The 25,049-nt window shown below is 35.5% G+C and overlaps 3 protein-coding genes across 3 annotated transcripts; 2 read left to right on the plus strand and 1 right to left on the minus strand.

Annotated features, from left to right (window-relative positions):
* Positions 1 to 12: 12 nt before the first annotated feature.
* LOC108980247 (polygalacturonate 4-alpha-galacturonosyltransferase-like) lies at positions 13 to 9,849 on the plus strand. The gene is made up of 4 exons (XM_035691580.1): positions 13 to 23; positions 7,300 to 7,657; positions 8,352 to 8,939; positions 9,203 to 9,849. Exons 1-4 carry the CDS (start codon positions 13 to 15, stop codon positions 9,476 to 9,478), a joined length of 1,233 nt encoding a protein of 410 aa, XP_035547473.1. The 3' UTR covers positions 9,479 to 9,849.
* A 4,578-nt stretch (positions 9,850 to 14,427) lies between these two features.
* On the plus strand, positions 14,428 to 16,283 carry LOC108980245 (gibberellin 20 oxidase 1-D-like). Its single transcript, XM_018951107.2, has 3 exons — positions 14,428 to 15,059; positions 15,262 to 15,583; positions 15,843 to 16,283. Exons 1-3 carry the CDS (start codon positions 14,521 to 14,523, stop codon positions 16,152 to 16,154), a joined length of 1,173 nt encoding a protein of 390 aa, XP_018806652.1. The 5' UTR covers positions 14,428 to 14,520; the 3' UTR covers positions 16,155 to 16,283.
* A 3,409-nt stretch (positions 16,284 to 19,692) lies between these two features.
* LOC108980243 (glyoxylate/hydroxypyruvate reductase HPR3-like) lies at positions 19,693 to 25,010 on the minus strand. The gene is made up of 2 exons (XM_018951104.1): positions 24,546 to 25,010; positions 19,693 to 20,223 (listed from the first exon to the last, which is right to left on the minus strand). The coding sequence occupies exons 1-2, from the start codon at positions 25,008 to 25,010 to the stop codon at positions 19,693 to 19,695; spliced, it is 996 nt and encodes a 331-aa protein (XP_018806649.1).
* Between the last annotated feature and the right edge of the window lie 39 nt (positions 25,011 to 25,049).

Consider the following 25,049-nt stretch of genomic DNA (forward strand, 5'->3'; position numbering starts at 1 on the left):
AGCTTTTCCGAGATGCTTGTCAGGTTCAAGAAATGACATTGCAGATAATATGGATGTGCTGGACATATATGAATACATCTAACTTTTTGTGTTTTACCTCATAATATGGAGGGGCCAGTCTCCTATCCTGGCCTGATCCTAAGTGACTCCTGTCAAGATAGGCCTATAGTCTCTTCAGTCCTTTCTCTGACATCTTAAAACGTGATAGAAGCAATAAAGATGTCCTTGGTTTAAATGCTAACAGAAAATCTCTTAAGATCAGCATTAGCGATCAGCGCTATGTAAATAAAGAAGTTGTGGAGTATTAAGAAATAGAATGTACAACAAAAGGCCATCTCCCTCTTTCTTACACCAAATGAAATGGGAAAAGTAAAGGTTTGAAAGGAAAAGTATTGAAGACAAATTGAAATATAATGAAATAAGAGGAGCAGTTATTCGAAGGGTTCCCCAAGTTCATGAAGATAAGACGAACACATGCTAGTTTCCTTTCAAATTTCATGAATTCATAGTGTAATGGCTTTCTTTTTGGTAAAGGTTCTCTGTTGGTGGTTTAGTGTTGCATTTTGGTCCCTTAATTTTGAAGAAGTTGTCTTGAAATCCTTAATGTTTGGTTGTTAGCCATTTTGAATATTTTTTGTGGGGCCAAATACATTTATTTTTAGTTCTGTTGGGGCAACGAGGTGGAGTTTCCAAAAGTGTAAAATAAATCCTATAACCTATGAAAATACAAGTCACACTCTATAACAAACACCTAAAAACTCATAAAGAAACCCATATTTTCTTCTAAAAAATGTGTTTAGTATCGCCATAATATTTTTTAGTACCACTTATCAAAAAAATAATAATTTTTTTTAGTACCAAATACAAAATAATCTACAGTTTTTTTCCTTTCAAAACATAAAACTTTGGCCAAAAAATTTATCAAAGCCAACAAAAATCTTTTGTTTTTTATAAAGCTATAACGCTCACCTGGCCTAAAAATTTATCAAAAACAACAAAAATCTGTTGATTTTTATAAAGCTATAATGCTTACTTTCCTACGCCTTTCTTTCAATCCCTTAAATTCTTTTTCTCCCTATTTCCACTTCCGCCCTTCTCTACAACTATTTTGAAAGGAAACGAAAAGTTTTAGATTGACGATGGAACCATTGTTTGGAATTTATGATATCAATAACTAGATAAGCGCTCACATCTTGTAATCAATTGATATGTTCATATTATGTTTTGTATCATGAATTGCATTTGTGATATAGGTTTTGTATATTAGCATAGATACAAATGCCATACGAAATGAAATTAGAACATTTAATTATTATGATATTTGTCAGTTGCCCCAGCTTAGATGAATTCTTGGCTCTGCCATTGCTTGCATTCCTTCCAAAAGATCCATTTTGTTTTCTCCTATAAAGGTACCCCCTTAGCTTGAAGTTTTATAGAGAAAAACCTCATTATGTAGATAAAATTCTTTTTAAAATTTTAAAGCGAAAACTATTCTTATTAATACAATTGTTTACTTATAAAATACAAATTATAGTGAAAACGTATTGGAGAAGGTCCTGCTCTAAACCAATTTGGACAAGGTAGTGTTTTTCTCTTCTTGTACGCGCAAAGGAGTGACATATAACACATAACATATAACTTATTTTATGTGGATGTTATATGTTTTTTAACTTGCAAAAAAACATAAAGAAAACACATAATCTCCACATAAAATAATAACTAGGGTAGCAATTATATTTAATAATAATAATAAAAAAAATATATATTTGAGAGTTCCAATGTAATGTCAAAAGTATCACTTCAACTCATTCAATTCATGACATAAATTCATATAATACTCAAATTCAATAAGAAACAACTAACTCTACACCAGCATACTATGCTTTTTATCCATTAAAATTACAACACTAATCTAGCCTAGAACTTGTGCCTCTACTACTCTAATCCTTGTACATTTCTCACACTATCTATAAGACAAGATAGGGATAAGACGTAAAATTATGCTCAGTAAATAGATGGAGTTAAACTATTGTGAAACATTGAGCTTTTATTAGAAAACAAATTTCATCAAATTTTGAATGTTGGTAAGACTTTACTATCCAAAAATAATGATGATGATGATTACAACACCATTCTCATATGCTTTGTTCTTGAAAATCCATTTTTTACTAGTAACATTCAAATCTTCCGAAGAACCCCAACAAACACCCCAAACAAGTATTTACAGCAATAAAGAAAAACAAAGTGGGAAATGGCTACACCTGGCAAGAAGCCAAGAAATTATCACCACTTGGGTGATTTTTAGCTGCTTTTGAGTGCGCCTCTGTTAGATCTGGTTGAAGTAAATCCTGTGGAAAAGCATAACCTAGTTTACTTGTCTACTTCACATATTTGCAACCTTCCTTTAAGTAGATTTGTCTACTTCACATTCTCGGCTAGTTTTTTCTTGTGATTTGAGGTAAATCCCCACACATTCTATTATTTTAAGGGTGCTTTAATCCAGGGGTTAACTTTCAATTTGGTGCACTTGGGAAAAGCATAACCTAGCTCTTCACAAAGGTAGCATGTTGACACGAACTTGCATCTCTCCTCTATTGAATAACTCAGTTTCCTAGCTAGAACAACCTTATCTTTCAGGTCTCGGGAATTCTTCATTTTTGTATCCTAAACTCTATCTTTAGCATCTCTTTTCTTTATTTTATCATTGAAACTTGATACCTTTTCTTTTTTCCCTTTCTGAGTGAAGAAAGAGGTAACACAAGCACACACACTAGGGATGATAAGCTCACAACCTAAGTGGAGAATGTCAATGGGTTACAAAATATCACCACCCAAAGGAGTCCAACAAAGGATGCAGGACTTGGAAATGCTCACCACTCTTAGAATACAATGCAAGGAAATTGGAAAAAAGTTTTATTTATGCAGGGTATCCATCTTATAACAAATATACAGAATTATTATATATCTACTAGTTTTAGGAATTCTTGAAATATGTACCACATTTCTGTGGCCTAACAACAATTTTTTCCAACATGATACTCAGGATCAAAATGAAAGTATACCTATGTAACACCCTGTTCCCGTAGGATAGAGATGTTATTAGCATTTATAACTTAGTGCCCGGTAAAGAGATTCATATCCAGAAATACCTCATTTGTTGAAATTCATCAAAACGTTAAAACTAGATTGAACATGATTGTTTCAACAACTAAACGTAAAATAAAAGAACACAAACTAATCCTATGAATGACATAAAAAGGAATCTAATTCTTGTGTGAATATCACTTATTCATTCCTAAGTCTTTGTACTAGATCTATTCCTGGCCATCCAACTCTGCATCATCATAGACATCATCTGTGAGAATTAGACATAGAAGAAAACAAGAAGACAAACAAACAAAATGAGTCGAATACTCAGTAAGTAGTACATCATACCGTAAAATATAATTTTTGTAACATACATTTCATTTCTATGAGACTCTTCAAAACATACCTACAACTTCATAGATTACAATCAAACACGTAACATGACTTTCTGAAGGATTTTACATACGTATATCATTATAGACTCACATAGCAGATGTTTTAATCATTGACCAAAAGCGGAAGCATACATAATCGTGGCAAACATGTAATCGTGAATGCATAATATCTTATTTATCTTGTCTTATCATGGAGTGAAACACGCTTGGGTCCGTGTTTCACTTAACTTGCATAACATGGAGTGAAACACGCTTGGGTCCGTGTTTCACTTAACTTGCATAACATGGAGTGAAACACGCTAAACACGCTTGGGTCCGTGTTTCACCTAACTTGCATAACATGGAGTGAAACACACTTGGGTCCGTGTTTCACCTAACTTGCATAACATGGAGTGAAACACGCTTGGGTCCGTGTTTCACCTAACTTGCATAACATGGAGTGAAACACGCTTGAGTCCGTGTTTCACCTAACTTGCATAACATGATGTGAAACACGCTTGAGTCCGTGTTTCACTTAACTTGCATAACATGGAGTGAAACACGCTTGGGTCCGTGTTTCACTTAACTTGCATAACATGGAGTAAAACACGCTTGGGTCCGTGTTTCACTTAACTTATGGTTAACCACGCTTGAGTCCGTGGCACCGTAATATTTCTTAACTTCCTTAATGCATGAAAATTTATTAGGTTTTCATGAATATTTCTAACATAGCATATTCTTGTACATGGCATAGCATAACATGGCATAATATGTCATATTCTTGTACATATCATAGCATGGTATGTCATATTCTTGAACATGGTATAGCATGACATAGCATAACATGACACTTCCTTATACATGGCATAACATAACATGGTACTTTCTTATACATGGCATAACATAATATGATCTGAATATTTTATGACATTTCATGGCATACATAATCTAAGTACTACATGAACATGGCTCGCATAATATGGCTATTCTATTACATGGCATACTTACTTGAATTACTACATGAATATCTCATTGCTTTCATACGATTTTTAGTAACATTCAATTAATCAAACAAATTTATTCATTCAAGTATAATCTCATATTCCCTCAAGATCATGAAAGGAATCTAACATTGGCTTGTCTCTTAGCGCAGCGTAGATAACCATCATAAGCACATCATATTTTCATATATGACAATAATATTCACAATACGCATACATTTATATGATCATACTATTTACTACCTCAAGACATATCTAATAAAACAATAACAATAACAATAACAAAAACAATAATAATAATAATAATAATAAATAAATCACACTTTTGGACTCGGGGTGTTACAATCTACCCCCCTTAGAAGAAATCTCGTCCTCGAGATGTAAAGTGTACTCAATACCCGATCTTTATAAAATATACTGGAAGAAATCCAAAAGAAAACTTGCAAAAGCAAGTAAAAATCAACCAAGTTTCAAGTGCTTAAAAAAAAAAAATAAAATAAAATAAATAGCTTATAGGAAATATAGCTAAACGAGCATGTTCCAAAATGCCTATCAGCCGGTGTCGTTCTAACAACACCATCTATTCAATAAGCAAGTAATAATTCAATCATTCAATCAAGCAAAACAAGACAACAAACATCAACTTAATAGTAAATAACTTATCTTGAACTTCAAGCTAGCCAGGAGTCATCCTAGTATTTTCTATCCTAGAATCATTTTGTTTTTAAAAGTCTACAGAATCTCTCGACCTGGGCTCTGATACCAATTGTAACACCCCGTTCCCGTAGGATAGAGATGTTATTAGCATTTATAACTTAGTGCCCGGTAAAGAGATTCATATCCAGAAATACCTCATTTATTGAAATTCATCAAAACGTTAAAACTAGATTGAACATGATTGTTTTAACAACTAAACGTAAAATAAAAGAACACAAACTAATCCTATGAATGACATAAAAAGGAATCTAATTCTTGTGTGAATATCACTTATTCATTCCTAAGTCTTTGTACTAGATCTATTCTGGCCATCCAACTCTGCATCATCATAGACATCATCTGCGAGAATTAGACATAGAAGAAAACAAGAAGACAAACAAACAAAATGAGTCGAATACTCAGTAAGTAGCACATCATACCGTAAAATATAATTTTTGTAACATACATTTCATTTCTATGAGACTCTTCAAAACATACCTACAACTTCATAGATTACAATCAAACACGTAACATGACTTTCTGAAGGATTTTACATACGTATATCATTATAGACTCACATAGCAGATGTTTTAATCATTGACCAAAAGCGGAAGCATACATAATCGTGGCAAACATGTAATCGTGAATGCATAATATCTTATTTATCTTGTCTTATCATGGAGTGAAACACGCTTGGGTCCGTGTTTCACCTAACTTGCATAACATGGAGTGAAACACGCTTGGGTCCGTGTTTCACCTAACTTGCATAACATGGAGTGAAACACGCTTGGGTCCGTGTTTCACCTAACTTGCATAACATGGAGTGAAACACGCTTGGGTCCGTGTTTCACTTAACTTGCATAACATGATGTGAAACACGCTTGGGTCCGTGTTTCACCTAACTTGCATAACATGAGTGAAACACGCTTGGGTCCGTGTTTCACCTAACTTGCATAACATGGAGTGAAACACGCTTGGGTCCGTGTTTCACTTAACTTGCATAACATGATGTGAAACACGCTTGGGTCCGTGTTTCACTTAACTTGCATAACATGGAGTGAAACACGCTTGGGTCCGTGTTTCACTTAACTTGCATAACATGGAGTGAAACACGCTTGGGTCCGTGTTTCACTTAACTTATGGTTAACCACGCTTGAGTCCGTGGCACCGTAATATTTCTTAACTTCCTTAATGCATGAAAATTTATTAGGTTTTCATGAATATTTCTAACATAGCATATTCTTGTACATGGCATAGCATAACATGGCATAATATGTCATATTCTTGTACATATCATAGCATGGTATGTCATATTCTTGAACATGGTATAGCATGACATAGCATAACATGACACTTCCTTATACATGGCATAACATAACATGGTACTTTCTTATACATGGCATAACATAATATGATCTGAATATTTTATGACATTTCATGGCATACATAATCTAAGTACTACATGAACATGGCTCGCATAATATGGCTATTCTATTACATGGCATACTTACTTGAATTACTACATGAATATCTCATTGCTTTCATACGATTTTTAGTAACATTCAATTAATCAAACAAATTTATTCATTCAAGTATAATCTCATATTCCCTCAAGATCATGAAAGGAATCTAACATTGGCTTGTCTCTTAGCGCAGCGTAGATAACCATCATAAGCACATCATATTTTCATATATGACAATAATATTCACAATACGCATACATTTATATGATCATACTATTTACTACCTCAAGACATATCTAATAAAACAATAACAATAACAATAACAAAAACAATAATAATAATAATAATAATAATAATAATAAATAAATCACACTTTTGGACTCGGGGTGTTACAGTGGCTTTAATAATTTAGTTTGTCCCTAGATAACAACCTTATATGGTTAATGTTAAATGTCGATAACATACTTTGCTACTTTAAATATCGGTTATTGTTTACCCTTACATACGACACACTTTACTAATTGCTCCACGCACCAAATCCTAGTTCCAACCCTGGGTAAGAGTATTGGGCATGTAATTTCATTGAGAATGATTTTTCTTTTTCTTTTTCTTTTTTTTTTTTTGGGATATTGATGATTTTGGCACTTTTTACTAATTGCATGTTCAATTTGTTTCTAGTGCACCTGCAAGAGTCAAAGCTATTGGCCAAGTTCTGTCAAAAGCAAGAGAGCAACTGTATGACTGCAAGTTGGTGACGGGGAAGCTGACAGCAATCCTTCAGTCAGCCGATGAACACGTTAGGAGCTTGAAAAAACAGAGCACATTCTTGAGTCAGTTAGCTGCCAAGACCATTCCAAATGCAATCCACTGTTTTTCCATGCGCTTAACTATAGAATACTACCTCCTTCCTCCAGAGAAGCGGAAGTTCCCCAGAAGTGAGAATCTGGAAGATCCAAATCTTTATCATTATGCCCTCTTCTCAGACAATGTTTTGGCTGCATCAGTGGTTGTGAACTCAGCTGTCACCAATTCGAAGGTCGTTACTGTCTTATTCTATTCCGCTAGTCTGAGTGTGTTTGTGTGATGTCTGGGTGGGTGTGCTTCCAGAATTTTGAACGCCCTTTGTGTGTTGCTCAAACTTTTTTGTCCCTGTCCAACTTTTTTGGGCTTGCCATTTCTGGTGGCATGTCTTATTTTCCTTGCCAAGTGCACTTGGTATGTATGCGTTAACCAGCAGTTAGGTTCTTTAGGTGATTTTTGAATTATGAAGTTTTCCTTAAAAATGTGAAGGATAGCCTTAAATCTGATGATTCAGGGGCAATTTGATGTTGCAGCGAGCTTTGCATAATCCTTTTTTTTCTTGGTAGGTGAACTTTGTATAATGAGTTTTCTATAATTTCCTGGTGTTAGCATTATTTGGCCGGAAATGCGGAATGAGCCATGAGGAAAGGTTGTCCCTTATAAATGTGATTCTAAAAGAAGGCAAACACCTCTAAAACTGATATAAGGCCTCCATGTGTGTTTGGGATGTTGAAATGCAACATTAAACAGGCACTTGAAGTTGTTTGATCTTATATTGAAATTGTTTTAAATAGGGATTCTCTTTTGGTGGACTGACATCTTTGGAGATATGCCACGTAATGGAAAACTTGCTCTACTGAACCGAAGCTTAGATGCAAGCGTCTCTGTTTCTTGTTCTTGACTAGATTTGCTTTCTGGCTTGATTGCAGGACTCTTCAAAGCATGTATTTCATCTTGTCACTGATAAACTCAACTTTGGAGCCATGAATATGTGGTTTCTGTTGAATCCTCCTGGGAAAGCTACAATCCATGTTGAAAATGTTGATGAATTTAAGTGGCTCAATTCATCCTACTGCCCTGTTCTACGTCAACTAGAGTCTGCTGCGATGAAAGAGTATTACTTCAAGGCCGGTCATCCAACCAAACTTTCATCTAGTGCCTCTAATCTGAAGTACAGGAATCCGAAGTATCTGTCAATGCTTAACCATCTAAGGTTCTATCTGCCACAGGTTTATCCAAAGTTGAATAAAATCTTGTTTCTTGATGATGACATTGTTGTTCAGAAAGACTTGACTGGACTGTGGTCCGTGGATCTCCATGGAAAGGTTAATGGTGCAGTGGAAACCTGTGGTGAGAGCTTTCACCGTTTTGACAAGTACCTTAACTTTACAAATCCTCATATTGCAAGAAACTTTGATCCAAATGCATGCGGGTGGGCTTATGGGATGAACATTTTTGATCTTAAGGAGTGGAAAAGGAGGGATATTACTGGCATATATCACAAGTGGCAGAACATGGTGAGGCTTCTGTTTGGGTCTCTGTTTCATTCATTGTTCCATTTGCAAACACAGTTTATGCATTTGAACTAATTGAGCAAAAATGCCAGTCGTTAAATCAGCTACTTTGCGTTTCAGAACTGGTCGCTTGTTTCTAACGATCTATTTCACCAAAAAAAAAAAAAAGCTTTAGATTTTTTGGTATAGAAAAACTTCATGTCATAATCATTTTTAATCATTTAACCTCTCTCTCTCTAAATAAAAAAAAAAATTGGTGGCTTTAGAATGAAGATAGAGTACTTTGGAAGCTTGGGACATTACCTCCGGGACTAATTACATTCTATGGGCTGACACATCCTCTTGAGAAGTCATGGCATGTGCTTGGTTTGGGTTACAGTCCTACCATTGGCCGTTCAGAGATTGAGAATGCTGCGGTCATACACTACAATGGAAACATGAAACCCTGGCTGGAGTTGGCAATGACAAGGTATCGGTCATACTGGATTAAGTACATTAAGTATGATCATCCCTACCTTCGAACCTGCAAACTAAGCGAATGAACTGGAACTGGGGTCCCTAAGTCATACGGTGATCTCTCTCTCTCTCTCTCTCTCTCTCTCTGTAATTTATTCATTTCATTCCAATCATCCATTAGAACATGTAACTAATTCTATAGCCTCTCCCCCACCTCTTTCTGGGGTAATTTCATGCCTTCTTGACCTGTACAAAGTCGCAATTGTGTCCTACTTTGGAGCCAAGTCCGAGTTGGACGGGAATAGGGAATTGGGTGTCATTGACTCATTTGGTGTATTCTATGAACAACTTGTTCAGTTTGTACTATAAGTTGTGCGTGGATTATGATATTCATAACCTATATACTCAAGACCATTAAGGAGCAATCTTGCACAATGGAAAAGGTGTTTGCGCTTCAGTCTCCATTTTCAGTTTCCACGCAAATAAACTTACATTGAATGAGCTGGTAGACAATTTCCTGGAGTGGCCGCAATTTAACGTTCTGTTGATACTACTAGGGACCGGAACTCTCTTTGGATGGTTTGATTAATGATACAGACAGAAGTTAGAACTGAGTCTCACTGGTCTGGATGTCTGAAGCCATTCAAGGGGCGCAACATCAAAGCTTGGCGCGAATAATGCGCCCAATAGCGTCGAACCCGTTCTTGTTTTCATCTTGTCCCAACAAAGATGTAAGAAAAAGGATGAGTCATTGAGTTGAGTCTAGACCTGGTCCTGTGTATGGGCCTTCCACAAATCCAAAGCCCGCCCCAAATTTCATTAAAATAACTTGACCGTCATTTCGAACTTTCACTTCTATGTTATATAACCTCAAATATATACGCATGCATGCATACAACTATTTCAAACAGTTGATGATATATATATATATATATATATATTATGATTCTTTTGCTATGTTCGAATCCGAGTTAATTTTAATTAATAGTATTTTGTACTTGGGGCCAATTTTAGTGAATGTCTTTCTTGTATGCCTCCACAATTTTTTTGAATCTCGACTTTATTTTAATTATTGATTATATTCAGTTTGTCTTTTATATTTTTCCCAGTAAATCTATGTTTTTTTTTTTTTCTTCTCCTCCAAGAAGAAAGGATTGATATGGGTCAAGAAATAGTCAATCGACGGCTGTTTATATAAATTCGATACAAGACATGAGATAATTAATAGGTTCGAGTAAGTACGTACGGTACTAAGAGTATTTTAATTTTAATTTAATCAGGTAGCCAAATTAAAGGATCCCCGATGTTGTGGAAGACAAGAAGGGAGTCAAACAAAGCACCGAAATGATCTTCTTCTGATCGGAATTATAAGTAGATCGAGTGACAGAGTCAGTAGACAAAGCATCTCTAATTCCCTATTTGTGAGATTGACTTGGCAAACCACTCTCACTTTAAGTGATGGACACAGTGCAACCAAAACAATATGCAGTATCCACATGATATAAACTACCCACGCATGCATGCATTAAAAGCCCCGGCCGGCCAGTTAAAAGTAATTTGTTCTTCCAACTTGCAGCTCATCATCTCCAAATATAATATATATATGCTTTTCTTCGATTGGAGGTGATGTGATTTTGTTGTGTCCCCGTAATTATTCTAATTCGCTAACATTCCCCATGGCACTAATTATTAAGGTCAGCTAGCCTCTCATTTGTTATCACACTTTTCTACAAGATCTCCTCCACCTTTTAATTTCCTTATATATATATATACCTAATTCCAATCCAAGATCATTTCAGGATCTTCCCTGCCCCCATTATCTTAAGGGCTTCAGTTCCCTAGCTATATACCCTCCTCCTCTACAACCACAACTACCTGTACGGTCATGGTGAAATTTTGAATTATTTCACAACATGAGATCATAACTCTCGCTAGCTCTTCCCATTACTATTTTTAGCCATCACCAAGACTAGTGCTTTTTATCTTTTCATGGAATTTTATTAGCGTTTGACCCATCTTTCACATCCATCGATATTCAAAAAAAAAAAACCTTTCGCATCCAACATGAAAGGCACTAAGTTGATGACTATATACGTGGTCGAACCGTGTTCGTAGAAGAAGATGTTGTTCTGCGCGCAGTTCGGTTGATCTTTCTTTGAAGATGCGCCATGATCATGCATGTATACATTCATCTAATTAATAATTAACCGATCGAGCAGCAAATGGATGCGTTCGGCAGACATATATAACAAGATTAATTAACTTTCTTATAATATATATTATGGATCAGTACAGAACAAGTTTTGATTTGATGAGGATGATTAAATGAACTTTTTAAAAAGGGATTAATTCCAATATTATAATATGGTTCATCTACTTCCACGAGGTTATGTTGAATAAATATATATTCAATAAGAACCCCACTGATTAAATGTCCGTCGTTATGTTCAGTGTATAATATCATTCTATATAACCCATGATATATTCTAAATAGGATATATATCGATCAAATATATATATATATATATATATATATATATATACCGATCCAGGAGGGGAAAGGTCCTGAATCGATACCAATAATATCTAAAGATGGGGTTGACCCACCTTTTGGGATGCTAATTAGGATGGCGAATAGGCTCAATACGTACGTACCTAATAAAGATATTATATTTATGGTCGACAAACCTGGCCTAGTAAAGATATAATTTTGATCTGGTCCTCTATATATAAATTGTACGTTACGGTATGTGCAAATTAAAGTATTCAACATCCTGGCTAGCTCCTCCTTAAAGAATTTCTTTCATTGCGTTTTAGTAGCCTGCCCTGATCCAGATATATATATAGGATCCGAAGTAATGTTAAAGATCATCACAAGTCTCAAATAAATTGCAAATTTTTTTTATGTAGTGGTGCCAAACGGCCGGGTTTTTTTCAACCCAGATATATATATATATATATATATATATATAAATAATTAGGCCGATCGATCATCAATACTTACTTCACGCGTATAAATCATGCATGTACATGTATGATGAAGAATATCAATTCTATTCTGGTATCTATATATATAAAATAAAATTTCCGTTAAGAGATTTTAAACTAGAACAAAAACGACCGTGTGAATTAATGAAAACAAATTAAAGGTGCCAATTAAAATAATCTTATCCATTACAAGAAAATTACTTAATCAGTTAATTTTAATAAAATGGCTATTTACAATTATGTAAATAATATTTTGGTTGGAATGAATTGGTCACAAAAATATATTTTTCTCGTAGTGATCAAACGTCTGATATCATGAGGTCAACCTCGTACGAGCTACGATTTTGGCCTATGGGCATTCCAGTTCAAAATTGACAAACTTCAACTTTCCCGGCCTTTGCTCCGAGTGGCATGCAGAAGTCAATGATATTGGCGACCATATGTCGGCCCTCCGTCATGTCCATATCTTTGATAATGGCCCTACCTTGAAGAATCCTTTGAAACCTCCCCCCCCAAGAAAAAACTAGTCTCAAGCATTGTGCAGCTAGCTAGAACTGATTATCTCTTTCATGTTCTTGAGGATACGATCGAGAATGCATGCGCTTGATCGTGCAACTAATGGTGTTTCCGCATGAGCTAGCTGAAGCCATATATATCAGATGCAGTTTCACTTTCTGTTAAGAAAGTACTTTACGTGCTGATAAACTTATAATCGAATCGGTTTTGGAATTAATGAACAAACTTTTGTTATAATCTCTTCCCATTTGCAAATTAATTAAAGTTTCGGAATATATAATCATTTTATAAATACATTTAAAGAAAAAGAAAACTCTATGCAACTACAAGAAAATTATTTATTTTTAATCAGTTATTTTTGTAAAAATGACTATTTCTTATTAAAATGAGTCTATTTTCGTTATAAATAGTCATTATCATCGTAAATAATCATAATATATATATATATATATATATATATACACGTTTATTATCTGATCACCAGAACGATGATCTGTTTGGTGGCATGCTAATTGGAATCCGGGAACATGAGATCAACCTTTTTCCTGATCATAGGTCGGTCACTCATTTAAATTCCCTAATCCTGTAGTAGTAGTAACTGCTACATCTTGCAAATATACCATACTTTTTCAAGCCCCATAGGCGACAAGATATAAAACTAACTCGTACGTACGTACGTAAACATACACAAACATATCAAGAACTAATATATTAGAGAAAATGGGAAACACCTGGAATTAACATCGTCGATTCATTTCCAAAAGAAAAAAAAAAAAACATGTCAATGTGACAACTTATTAATTTACAGGACCGCGTAAAAAAATTATGTCAAACAATATTCTCTCGATCGATTCGATTATATACATGAGTTATACTATATCTATATATATATATTAACAAAACTAGAAAAAAAGTATTAAATTATGATAACATATTAATGACGGATTAAAAAATTCATAATATAAGATCTCCAAATTAAATATTGTACGTAGCATTCTTATAATTATATTAAATAAGAACCACATTAATTATCTGTCACCAATTTTTTTCCCTCTAACTTTTCAAAAACAGTCGTCACAAAAAAAAAAAATCATCTATTTTTACGGGAAGGTAAACATAAAATCTTGGATATAAAATATATATGTATACAACGCATCAGCAATATTTTTAACCCAGCAAATTCGACCCCACTGATCACCCACCTCCACTTTTCCAGTACTTCGATCTCCCTTTTCTTTCTTTTTCTCCCGTCCTCCCTTTTGTCTCCACTTACTGATCTCCCTCTCTCTCTCTCTCTCTCTGAATTTGTGTTGTACGTCATACGAATTGAAGCTACGGGGAAGAATAGATATTGATCTATATATATATTTGTAGGTCGTTCTCCCAGTAGAACAGCCAGCTTGGCTTTTCTCTCCTTCCCCAAACTTCATTATTAAACTCTCTTATATATATATCCTCCTTACCTCTCGTTATATTAATATAATAACGACCCCCAACCTCACTCCCTCTCTCTCTCTCTCTTAACCAAAGTTCTCTTCATCTTCCAGTTGATCTTATATATACCAGAAAATACTAAGTTCCGCCTAGCTATACGGTATTAATTGTATCTTGTTGCAAGTCAAACATGCCAATGTATCCTCCAACGGTAAACGAAACAAAGAATGAAAATGAACCCGTCAAAACCGGCCTGGTTTTTGATGGATCGATTCTTCAACACGAGTCAACCATACCTTCACAATTCATATGGCCCGACCATGAACAACCAAGCGCTGAGTTGCCGGAACTTCAAGTTCCCCCTATTGACTTGAAGGGCGTCTTCTCTGGAGACCCACTTGCAGTCTCCACTGCTTGTCGGCTAGTTAATGAAGCATGCAAGAAGCACGGCTTCTTTCTAGTTACAAATCATGGCGTCGATTCAAGACTTATAGCCAAAGCACACGAATACATGGACGACTTTTTTGGCATGCAGCTCTCGGAAAAGCAACGGGCTCAGAGAAAGATCGGTGATCACTGTGGATATGCTAGTAGCTTCACTGGCAGGTTCTCCTCCAAGCTTCCATGGAAGGAGACACTTTCTTTCCGATATTGTGCCAGTCTGCACTCTCTAAAAGTTGTCGAGGACTATGTCCTGAATGTGATGGGAGAAGATTTTAGACCATTCGGGTAATTAAGAATATCACACAATACATGCAAATACTTGTTTCGTTATCGAAAATGTTTTCATTTCTGCTTTTCACGTTTTCATTCAGACTATCCTCTATGATCAGTTTATTATTGTTTTGTTCTTATTATTCAGGCTACTCTAATTAGGTAATTATGATGCTTTACTTTTTCTTACACTATCACTTTGTTTTCCTATATATAGGAGTGTGTACCAAGAATATTCTGGAGCCATGAACACTCTCTCGCTATGTATCATGGAGCTTCTGGGAATGAGCCTAGGAGTTGGCCCGAAGTACTTCAGAGACTTCTTTGAGGAAAACGATTCAATAATGAGATTGAACTACTACCCCCGGTGCCAAAAACCGGATCAAACTCTAGGAACGGGGCCACATTGCGATCCCACATCCTTAACAATCCTTCACCAAGATCAAGTTGGTGGCCTTCAAGTGTATGTAGATGAAAAATGGCACTCTATTAGTCCCAACCAGGATGCTTTGGTTGTCAATATCGGTGACACATTTACGGTGAGATTATCAACATATATATATATATATATATATATATATATATATATACACACATGTAGTTAAATTAATTAGTTGTATAGTTATGCATACAAATCAATCGTTGCGAATGGAGTACTGCTCCGTTCAAGATGATGGGTTTGAAAGCGTGCTAGCTATATATGTAAATGAACCATATATATTCTCATTTTCATGGACAAAAATACTTGAGATCGATCGGTACTGTTGATGATCTTATATATATAGAATATTATTTCAGGCTCTATCGAATGGGATTTACAAGAGTTGCTTGCATAGAGCAGTGGTGAATAACCGAGCCGTGAGGAAATCATTGGCTTTCTTTTTATGCCCAAGCAGAGACAAGGTGATCACTCCACCTAGAAGTTTGATTAACGCTGAGAATCCAAGGACATACCCAGATTTCACATGGCCGGCTTTGCTCGAATTCACGCAGAAACATTACCGGGCAGACATGAAAACCCTCGATGCCTTCTCGAACTGGCATCAACCGAATCACAAGGGTATCCAAGAAAACAAAAACAATGATTTTGAACTGTCCGTCACCCGTTAGCTAGGTTGGCATGAAGTCGATCGCGAAGAGAGAGTGAGATGATATTTCAGGTAAGGGAATTGGTGCTCAACTGGTGGTTCTTTGAGGAAAAAGGTAACAGAAACACCAAAAGGGAGGCCCCGCCGCCCCCCCCCCCCCCCCCGCTTTGTAATTTGCTGTTAGAGCGTTAGTGATGGAGAGAATCATGTAAGTGAAGGAAACAATTTCGAGGAATAAAGAGGTTAATGGGCTCCACATGCAGCAAGTAAAATTTCTGGCCCTTCTGTTTATATAATAATATATATATATTCCAATTTTAGATGGATTTATTTACGAAAATATATTTCCTTTTAAGAGTGCCCCTTCAAGCAAAAGAAGCGTTAAGCCATGCATCCGCATGCGCGCATGATCTATGAACCCTAAAAAAAAACAGTGTTCCGTATGAAAGAAATTAAAGACTAGATTAAATGAAATAAATTAAGGTGCTAATTGCTTCAAGAACCAACAGCAGTGTATTATTTAATATTAATATTCGTCCTTCTTCCGACTCATGATGATTCACATTCACTTCCGGCCCCTATATACTTTCACGACTAGCTATATTTGAGAATCTCCATCAGATGATGATCCAATCCCACAATGAGCTCGCTAGCTAGCTAGCTAGATTCTTCTAATTTGATTAATATCTGATCAGGAAAAGGCAATTAATTACTTCGAATATATGTAGTTGCTCAGTTCCCCCAAAATATACTCCCTTCAAAATTAAGAAAACCAGCTCCATTGATCACCTCATAAAATTCAGCAATTATGTACCATAAAATTGTAATCTTGACGACATGATCAAACTCCGATTGACCCTATTTTGATAAGTTTATTTAGAAGGTAAATTTTAAAATTTAAATCTTACAAATCAAATTATATTATAGAGATGATGTGTGGTATAAAGTAATTCTAATATTGATACTGATCATTTTGAGAGAGGGAGAGAGGAAATGAGACGCTTATGGTAGAAGGCAATATGACTTTCGATAAATTAAAATACTTGCACGAAAGGTAAATGTTCCACGTCAATCAACATCTATCTAAAACCGAATTTCTTCTACTGTACGTGTAAAAAAAAACCCACGTTGCCAGCTTCCACATGATCAAAAGATCATCAGAAAGTAGGGTTTGATTTTCATTCCATCAATTTCAGTACTGTTATTTTCCGGTCTTGATCTATTCAAAAGGTTAGAAATCACTGCCACTATATTATTATTATATATGTGACTCATGAAATGAAATGATCATGAATTCGATACTTGATCAGTATATATATATATATAGTACTACTCATATATATATATATATGATCAATCAATATTATTTGTCATGCAGAAGCTTATAATTAAGAAATCATCACTGGCCAACAATAATCTTCACGTCTATTTTCAGATTCATTTAAAATTCTCAACTCTTATATAATTTAGAATATAGAGGGCAAAGTCGGGAACACCCTAGTGGTCTGCATATACGACAGGTAGTAGGACATATATATCGACAGCAAATTAAAGTTTGGTAATCACTGATCTTAATTTATATATAATGGTAGGACAGAAATTAATTAGTTAATCACACATGATCTTTTGAATCAATTTTTAATATATATATATATATATATATTAGTTTTTAATAATAAATTTTACTATTTTTAAAAAAAATACATATCTCATTACTTTATCTAATAATATTACTGTTTTGGCGTACATGCCCATGCAGTAAGGTACTGCTACTTTGGTTGCTTGATCTGTTGCCAATTAGATGTGAGGTGGGGTTCTTGTGGCGGCAGTGTGTCGTTGCTGCACTAATACGCAGTCTAACATGCCTTTTGATTGATGGAAGAGTCTAGATACGAAACTAATTGTTTAATTAATCAATGTTAATGGAAGAGTCTTCGACATACGAAACGTCTTAATAATATTGTTTAATTAATCATGACTCATGATGTGTATACTACTACTACTGTTGTATCATGTACATGATGATGATCTTAATTAAATATTGGCAATAAACTTTCTGGCCTTTAATTAGAGTAAATAATTACGAAAATGTCATTGTCGTGGGTGCTAGCTAGCTCATGATATTTTATACAGTCATCTTCGATTTACCTTGAAGTGATCGCCTCCAATTAATCACTAGCTAGCTAGCTAGCTCGCGCAGTCCACAAGAGCCAATATATATAATGCATGGACGTCGAGGTGTCTTTTTCATCCGACTTGGCCAACATTGTTTAGTTTATTTGCAGGTGATGATCAGAGAAAGATGGAATATTTCGTCTATATATAATAAGAGCCAGTTTCGCCGGTTGTGTCTGATTATATATATATAATATATATGACCCAAACTAGCTTAAATAAATAAATATATTAATAGTAATTCACATATATCAATAATTAATCATATTAAACTTTAGGAATTAATTAATTTCACCTACCACTGCCAGGAGGGAGCTACCTATATAGGCAGGCCAGGCATAATATTGCACCAGTAGTAGTAGTACTACTACTTGGCCAGACAACTTATAAATTTGGACCAAATTTATTAAGATCAAGCCCTAGCTCCCGGCCTCCTGATCATATATACGAATAATTTAAACTGCCTAATCAATTAATTTCGTTAAGATATTTTCTTGCATATAACTGACCTATACTACTGTATATATATCTTATATTATATATATGATTAGATCTCCTCATGATCAGAATTTTATTATATTTTACATTGCAGCTAGCAGCTTCTTTTTCTCCCATCCATGATGATCAAGCTGACCATGATCAAAATAAATGCTACTAAACGTTTTATAAGTACTACTACTATATACTTTCTAATTTCTTGCTGCATGCATGCATATTCCATGCTGCCTTGATGATGATAATGATGCAATGGGGCATAATTAAGCATGCAGCATTGATCATGAGGAACGGCTTATAAATTAATTAGTTAATAACTCAAATTAATTAAGTTTGGCTGTTAATTGTGCAGGATATAATATGTACACGAAAGAGACACGATCGAGATAATATATATATATATATATAATATATAATTAAGTAGCTAGGTGCTAGCTAGCGATGATCTTCGCAAAGTCTTTAATTTCTCTTTCTCTAACGGCGTAGGATAACAGACTAACAGTACTAGATCTAATCGCTATATATCGAAGACATTTCTGTACTAGAATGGTTGTCGCGCTGCAATCCCTCTCTCTCCGGTTTATATATTTTAGGTCTCATTAACATGAACTCGTTTTAATAGAATATTATATGATAGAAAAAGAATTGAAGGTTAACTTGCCAATATTGAGAGAACTCCTTTGGAGGATGATTTGTAAGTATATACTTGTACGTACTTCGTCCTTGTGAAAAACACACTCCATTTAAAACATAATTATATAAAAAATGGTAAATTACTCACACTGCTCAATAGGATCTGCAATGAAAAACATTTGATCATTTTGTAAGTAACATTTCATTACATCACACCAATTTGGAGAATCACTTGCAGAGAAAATGGGATGATAAGTTCAATTATTCAAAGCGACGGGAGATAGTAAGGGTTTGTTTGAGATCAAGAAAGCTTCAAAATTCCCTTTCACAAGTTCACACATTGCTATCATAGTCTCTGCAGTGTGAGCAGCCCTATGTGGTGATAACACAACCTTATCTAAAGCGAAAAGCTCTTCAGGAACATTAGGCTCATTTTCAAACACATCCAAACCAGCTCCTCCCAGCTCCCCTTGCACCAAGCACTGCACCAGTTCCTCCTCCTTGATTATCTCCCCACGTCCTACATTAACGATGACGCCTTCCATTCCCAATGCTAACATGACATCCTTATTGATCATCTGGTGTGTCTGTTGGGTTAAACTACAACAGACAATTAGCACATCGCTATCTGTGGCAAGTTGAACAACACTAGAATAAAAAGGGTATGAAACGTATGGCTTCTTGTTCCTTGAGCTGTATGAGATTCTGCAGCCAAAGGCCTGGAGCCTTTTTGCTACTTCTTGGCCAATGCTTCCTAAACCAACTATGCCAACTCGCTTGCCTCCCAACTGGAATTACGGATCACTAACAAACGTTAGTCAGAATTCGGAAAATGAAACATTGTAACTAGTTGCAGCCATGGTACTGATAGCTGACATCAATCTGCTTTTTAACATTGCCCATGCAGTAATAATGGTGACAAATGTTTTCAGGTTAAAATGAAACATAATAGCAAACACAAACATTAGGGGTGTGCATTTGGACTGGTTTTTTTTTTCGGTCCGGTCCGAAACCCGAAAACCCGGGTGCATCTGGGCTGTTATCCGCCAGGATTACACCCGGGCGGTTAATAATATCCCGGATCCGGTTACGGATCCAGTTATGTGACCCGGTTATCCGTAACTGGGTCATTTAAAATGAAAATATCCGCCCCTTTCTAAGTTTATCGTCTTCTCGCATCGATTGGGGTCTGCATCCGCCTTCTCGAATCCGCTTTCTCATCTCGATGTCTTCTCGAATCTGCCTTCTCATCTTGACGTCTTCTCGAATCCACCTTCTCTCTTGGTCTCGAAGTCCCTTCTGGCCTTCTCTCTCAAGTTTTTCCAATCCCCGAATCCGTTCTGGTCTTCTCTCTCAAGGCTCTGTTCTCTCTCAAGTCTTTCGACCTCACCAAAACAAGGAAACAAAAACTTCGAAGTGATTTGCGCATCTAGGTGAGACACGCGGAGGCTACCATCCATATTCTCTCTCTCTCTAAGCTCTTAAGGTATTTTCATTTGCTCTGTAAGCTTATTTCGATACCTTATTAGTGGATTTTTTTCTTTTCTCTGTTTTTCACATGAGATTTAGTTTTAATCACTTTTTTATGTAATACTCTATTTGTTTGGTTTATATTATTTTTCATTTGCTCTGTTTTTCACATGGGATTTAGTTTTCTTGCCATTAGTGGGTCTATGGCATTATGCCTTCTATGAGAATGGAAGGGGACCATATCTAGGTTTTGATGAATGTTTCATTGTAATTACATGTAGGAGTATGAATAAATTGTATTTCTTGCTTTGAATCTAGATCGAGCTAACTAAGACTTCATGAGTACCACTAGTACCTACTTGTCCCCAGTCTTGCTTTGAATCAGCTGGCACATGATTTTTATTTTTTAAAGTGAACATAACAGCACATATAATGAGACTCAATTATGTTCTAGGCCACATACAAATGCCACATGAGAGATTAACTGTTGTGTATGTGTATGTGTATATGAGAGATTAAGTGACTCTACAAAGGCCAGATCCAAATCATTTATAAAAACAAACTCTAGTTTTTTCCCTAGATGAAGTTGAAGAACAAAAGGGATCCTTTTAATGGTCTAAAAGGACTATATGAAATAAAGGATAGAGGTCGCTTACTAGTGAGGGATTATTGAAGAAGAAAAATACTACAGTTTAGCTGAAGAATATTATTTTGATGAAAGATAAGGGTTGGAGGGTTAGTGCAGGGATTGACTGTGGGGAAACAGCAGGAGCTCCTTTTGGTGGAAAAAACAATGTCTCGACTCTCAACCGTTATTAGGGTAGATAGATTATGTTGTAGAACTGTAAAGATGTTATTACATGTAATCCTGAAAGCTTTACAAGAGTGAAAACCCTTCCATAATACTGTGTAAGCTACAATGGTATGACTGATTGTGTCAGACAAAGTAAATGCTTTCTAACATGGATCTCATTTATATTATTTCATCTTACTGTGATGGTCCCTATTTGCCACATTTGACATATTTAGAATGTGAGAAATAATACATGAATTTTTAGTATCCTTTTCAGCTTCTAGATAGGTGTGTCTCTTGTATACTTCTTGTGCGTTTGGGTTGCACATATTGATGAAGATTTATTACTTATCAAAAAAAGGATCCTGCATTTTACTATAAAATAGAGCTAAGGAGTACTTGGTTTCAGAATGAGAGAGACAGTTTTTTAGAACATGGCTACTTCTGTTTGTGAAAAATCAACAACTATTGTATGTGACTATATATATATATATAGGAGATTAGGCAGATGCACGGTTTTGATCTTTCTTATTTCCAGTGATTGGAAGACTCCACAAACAATGCTATAATCCTAAAAAATTTATTTTCTAGGATATTTGGGGAATAGACCCTTATCTCTTATACGATTTTGATGGAAGGTATTTTTCTCCTTTGCATCTGCTGCAGTCCAAATTAGAACTTCTAGGATCAGAAAGTTCTTAAGACTGATGTCACAATACCATTTTGGAATGGTGTTAAAAGAGACAATGCTAAACCTGGGTCCTGCCTTTATCAAAGGTAAGAAAAAATATTGTCTACTTGAAGTTTTCGTTTCAATGTGAAGGGTTGCTTTCCTGTGTATTTGTTTGTTTTTATCAATCACTCTTTCTGCTTCCAATTTTTTTTAAATTATATACTGGACCCTTTATTTTTCTTCTACAGTCACAAGATTACCAATATACTAGTTACATGCCTTTGCTTGCTGATGCAGTTGGTCAATCACTTTCTACAAGGCTAGATATTATTGGTCCTTTGATTTCCAAGGTTAGAATGAAGAGATCTCTCTCTCTCTCTCTCTAAATTTATTAGTATTAGTTTTTGCCAGCAATCTGACAGGGTGTTTGCTGTATTTTAAGTTTTCAACTCATGTAAAATATTAACATCTACAACATTATTTACTTCTGGAATGAAGAGACTCAATCTCTTTCTTCTCTTTCTGGTGTTATCCTCATATTTTAGAGGTGTGTAATAAATTCACTTGTACCATTTTCTTCTCATCCACTCACTTCTGTTTCAGATCAACATTTCTTGATCTTAGGATCCTAAACAGGCCTTACATTTAAGCCAATGCGATATACTATATTTTAGCATAAATTATTAATGCACATGCATTAGATGGCATTGGTCCATCACTTTCTCAGACTTATTTAGAGTTCAGGCACTAAGGTGATGAGAACTGATATTTGTTCCCACCAATTTTTACATGTGATAGGATTGTAGAAAGTGTAGGGGAGGGCGTAGATGAAGTAATTGAAGGAGATAGCGTCATCCCTTTTTTCATGAAGGAGACAACCTTTAAAAACTACCCGACTCTGCAGCGGAAATGGGAAATTACTGAAAGTATGAAGAGGAAGAAGTAAACCACCTAAGGAAGTTTGCTTAAGAAGACAAGAAGTGTATTAGATTGTTCCATTCAGAGGATACCACTTCCATTTCTGGTCATAACATCCCATACAATATTTATTTTGTAACAACAATATTATTTATTTTGTATTTTTATTTATTTTGTTATTTATTTTTTTTAAATTAACTTTAGAAAGTGTTTAAATTATTATTTTTTTTTAAAAATGGACAATTTAAGTATGGTATTAGAATTTGTTTTAAAAAAACCTGCTATAAATTTTTTTTTAAAGATATTAAAAAAAAAAAAAACGGATTAAATCCGGTTATTATCCGGATTTCCGGATTTAACCTAGATATCCGGTTATAACCGGATATCCGGATTTAACCTAGTTATCCGCCCGGATTAAATCCTGATTAATCTAGGCGGATAACCGCCTGGTTTTTAAAATCCGGATCCGGTTGTGGCCTGATATCCGGATCCGGATACACACCCCTAACAAACATATATATCGCTCTTGTCCTCGGAACCATCTTCTCAACTCACCATTTACATTAATTAATTGCATGATGTTATTGTAGTTAATTATTTTACCCAGCATGAAATCTAATCACTCCCTCCAGCACAAAGCATCTTCTAGGTCACGTGGTATGCTACGGATTTTTCTTTTAATCTGTGTCTAAGTATAGAAATATTAATTTCTCCCTATAAAGGATCTAATAAGAGGAGTTGAGTAACTCCTTATAAAATCCATGATGAGTTTGTTTTTAAACCATGTGGGACTTCTCAATAATCCCTCTCATGTGTGGACCGGTATTTTCGGTACCATCATCTTGGGTAGGTCGCATGAGTCCATCATCAGTTATAGGTTAATCTGCTCTGATACCATATAGAAATACAAATTTTTTCCCATAAAAAGCCTAATATGAAGAGTGGGGTAACTCATTATAAAGTTCAGGATGAATTTATTCTTAAACCATGTGAGACTTCTCAATACTAAGCAATGGAATCAGGTTCCTCATCCCCACAGATAATTTGAGTACTATATTGTGGCTAAATTGATGTGCTTAAATTCACCGAAATATCACCATGCATTAACAAGGTTCAATCCACAAATAATTAAGATAAACTACTGGCAATCTCTCGAAGTTTTAGCTCCGAGACTAGAGTACTACTTTCACTCTAAACAAACAAAGGAGAATTATCAAGACATCATGTGAAGATGATGAAATCATGGAGAAGATTACCTTAGAGCCAAGAGGAAAGTCTCCTTTAGTAGGCCAAAGCCCTTTCCTCACAAACGAGTCAGCAGAAGATATCTTCCTGAACACATCAATCAATAGTCCAACAGCTATATCAGCAACATCTTCTGAGTATGTATCATTGGCATTGGCTATGGAAATTCCACGCCTCCGGCACTCTGGCAAGTCGATGTGATCAAGGCCAGCGCTGGCTGTAACCACAAGCTGCAGGGAGGGGAGCAGCTGGAGGATGTTGGTGGTGAGCTGTCGGGGGGACATCAGGAGGGCTTGAACCGACTTTGCATGGATGGTCAAGAACTGGTCTAGAGGAAGTTGTGACTCCCATGCTTTTAACACTCTAAAGTTTTTCAAGAACTGGTCCCCATAGAAAATCATGATTGGTGGTGGTTCAAGGACTAGGATTTGTGGGAGCTCTTTGTGATTTACTTGACGATTATCATGAGCTGCCATTGATGTTCCTTGGGTTTACAACTGAAGTCCAAAGGTACG

Source organism: Juglans regia, chromosome 7, assembly GCF_001411555.2.
Source record: "Juglans regia cultivar Chandler chromosome 7, Walnut 2.0, whole genome shotgun sequence".
NCBI classification, from domain to species: domain Eukaryota; kingdom Viridiplantae; phylum Streptophyta; class Magnoliopsida; order Fagales; family Juglandaceae; genus Juglans; species Juglans regia.